Here is a 2166-nt window from a genome sequence, read left to right on the forward strand (position 1 = left end):
TGCTGTAAGGGGGAGGAGGTGGTGAAGGTATGTACCATTGTGCTGGAGGGGGAGGAGGTGAAGGTAACCATGGTGGTAGTGGTGATGGCTAAGCTATTGTGCTAGGGTGGAGCGGTTGGGGTTCAATGAGTGAGATAATCATTGTGTTGGAGTGAAGGGGGTCGGTGATAATAGGGTGATACTTAAACTTATCCATTATGTTAACCCACCATAATTAGGGTGATGGATAAACTGCAGTGGTAGCGGCGCCGGCGGCAGTAGAGTGGAAGAATGATAACGCTCATGGTAATATGTGTATATAAAGCAGATCCAAATACAATACAATTAATTAATTAAGCTAATTAGGCTAATTACTTACAGTTTCTGCAAGACATCCTGGACTCGCTGTTCTCCATGTTTCCCACCGAAGAGTCGAACAAGCAAGATGCGTCCGTCGTCTTCCAGGCTCTAGTAAGCGATAAAAGTTCCCATGTCCTTTCTTCCAGGTTCTGCTAAGCAATAACAATCTTTGCGTCAGTCTTCCAGGCTCTGCTAAGTGATAATAATTTCCTGTATGCCTAATTAAAACGACTATATCACATATTTTTACGAAGAGTAATTTTGTAGATAATAAAAGAATAAACAATTGCTACCAGAACTAATTATTTTGTCAAACTCTCACCTGATGAAATTGTATTTAGAGCCGTTAAAAAAAAGGCCTTTTTTGGCATAGATGTAAATTAGATATATATATATATATATATAACATTATATATATCATTATCATTAAATATATATATATTGCATTCCTCATATTATAACGATGGTGATAATAAAAATATAGATGATAATATTTTATGTATATAACGATGATGACACGTGATGCTGTAACCATGACGACAGCTCCTCGCGAAGCTGACGCACACCTGATGATGCTGATCGTGTCTTCCTCCTCCTCCTGCTGTTGCTAGGTGTTTGTCTTCAGCTTACTGGAGGAAGAGAAGTTCTCTCACTTCCGGCCGGTCATTGACACGTACATCCTCAACCACTTCTCTGCTGCGCTCACGCACAAGTAAGGCTCTCTGTCTCTCTGTGTGTATCTTATTCACTCTCTCTCTCTCTCTCTCTCTGTCTGTCTCTCTCTCTCTCTCTCTCTCTCTCTCTTCTCTTTCTTTTCTTTCATCTCTTTCTCTCTTTCTCTCTTTCTTTCTCTCTCTTCCTCTCTCTCTTCTGCTTCCGTCTCTCTTTTCTCTCTTCTGTATCTCATTCCTTGTCACTCTCCTCTCTTCATTTCTCTTCTCTCTCTCCTCTTCTCTTCCTCTCTCTCTCTCTCTTTGGGGTATCTCATCTCATTCACTTCTCCCCCATTTCTCTCCTCTCATGCCTCACTCTTTCTGTCTGGCCTTCTCTCTTTTCTGTCTGTCTGACTCTCTCTCTCTCTGCTCGTCTCTCTCCTCTCTTCTCTCTCATCTCTCTCTCTCTTCTCTCTCCTCTCTCTCTCTCGTCCTTCTTCTCCACTCTCTCTTCTCTTTCCGCCCTCTCTCTCTCTCTCTTCTCTCTCTCTTCTCTCTTTCTATTTTTTCCCACTCCTTTCCTGTTGCCTTCTCTTTCTCTGTCAGTCTTCTGCTCTCTCTCTCTCTTCTTCTCTCTTCTCTCTCTTCTCTCTGTCTGCTCGTTCTCCTCTCTCTCCTCTCTCTCCTTCTCTACTCCACTCCTCTCATTCTTTCTCTAATCGTCTCTAAATGTTTGTCCTGTCTGGTCTGTCTCTCTCTCTCTCTCTCTCTTGCTCTCTCTGAGTCTCTCTCTTTGTCTCTCTTATTAAAAAAATGAAAAGAGAAAAATCCTTAGTAAAATCCACTAGTTTTATAATCCACTAATAACATCAAAAAGTTTGCAAAAAGACATTATGTAATGTATAGGTTGGAGAAAACATATCACCCAAACACAATGTTATGCAAAGTTTTTCCTCATTTTAACACAGAAAAACGAATACTGGACTATAGAAAGACCATAGAAAGACCGTAGATAGACCGTAGAAAGACCGTAGATAGACCGTAGAAAGACCGTAGATAGACCGTAGATAGACCGTAGATAGACCGTAGATAGACCATAGATATTATTATAATCGTTGCATGCATTTCACCGTAAGATCGCCATTGGCAGCATGAGGTTAGGTATACTTCTACC

At 41.1% G+C, this 2166-nt stretch overlaps 1 protein-coding gene across 1 annotated transcript in view; it reads left to right on the forward strand.

Moving 5' to 3' along the window:
• Positions 1 to 69: 69 nt before the first annotated feature.
• LOC106816874 (dedicator of cytokinesis protein 4-like) overlaps positions 70 to 2166 on the forward strand; it is a 33104-nt gene continuing 31007 nt past the window's right edge. Inside the window, exons 1-3 of the mRNA XM_014821516.1 lie at positions 70 to 75; positions 361 to 450; positions 951 to 1051. Of these exons, the coding sequence (XP_014677002.1) occupies positions 70 to 75; positions 361 to 450; positions 951 to 1051 (197 nt within the window). The remainder of the gene's footprint in view (positions 76 to 360; positions 451 to 950; positions 1052 to 2166) is intronic.

This window comes from Priapulus caudatus, unplaced genomic scaffold (assembly GCF_000485595.1).
Source record: "Priapulus caudatus unplaced genomic scaffold, Priapulus_caudatus-5.0.1 Scaffold1515, whole genome shotgun sequence".
Taxonomy (NCBI): domain Eukaryota; kingdom Metazoa; phylum Priapulida; class Priapulimorpha; order Priapulimorphida; family Priapulidae; genus Priapulus; species Priapulus caudatus.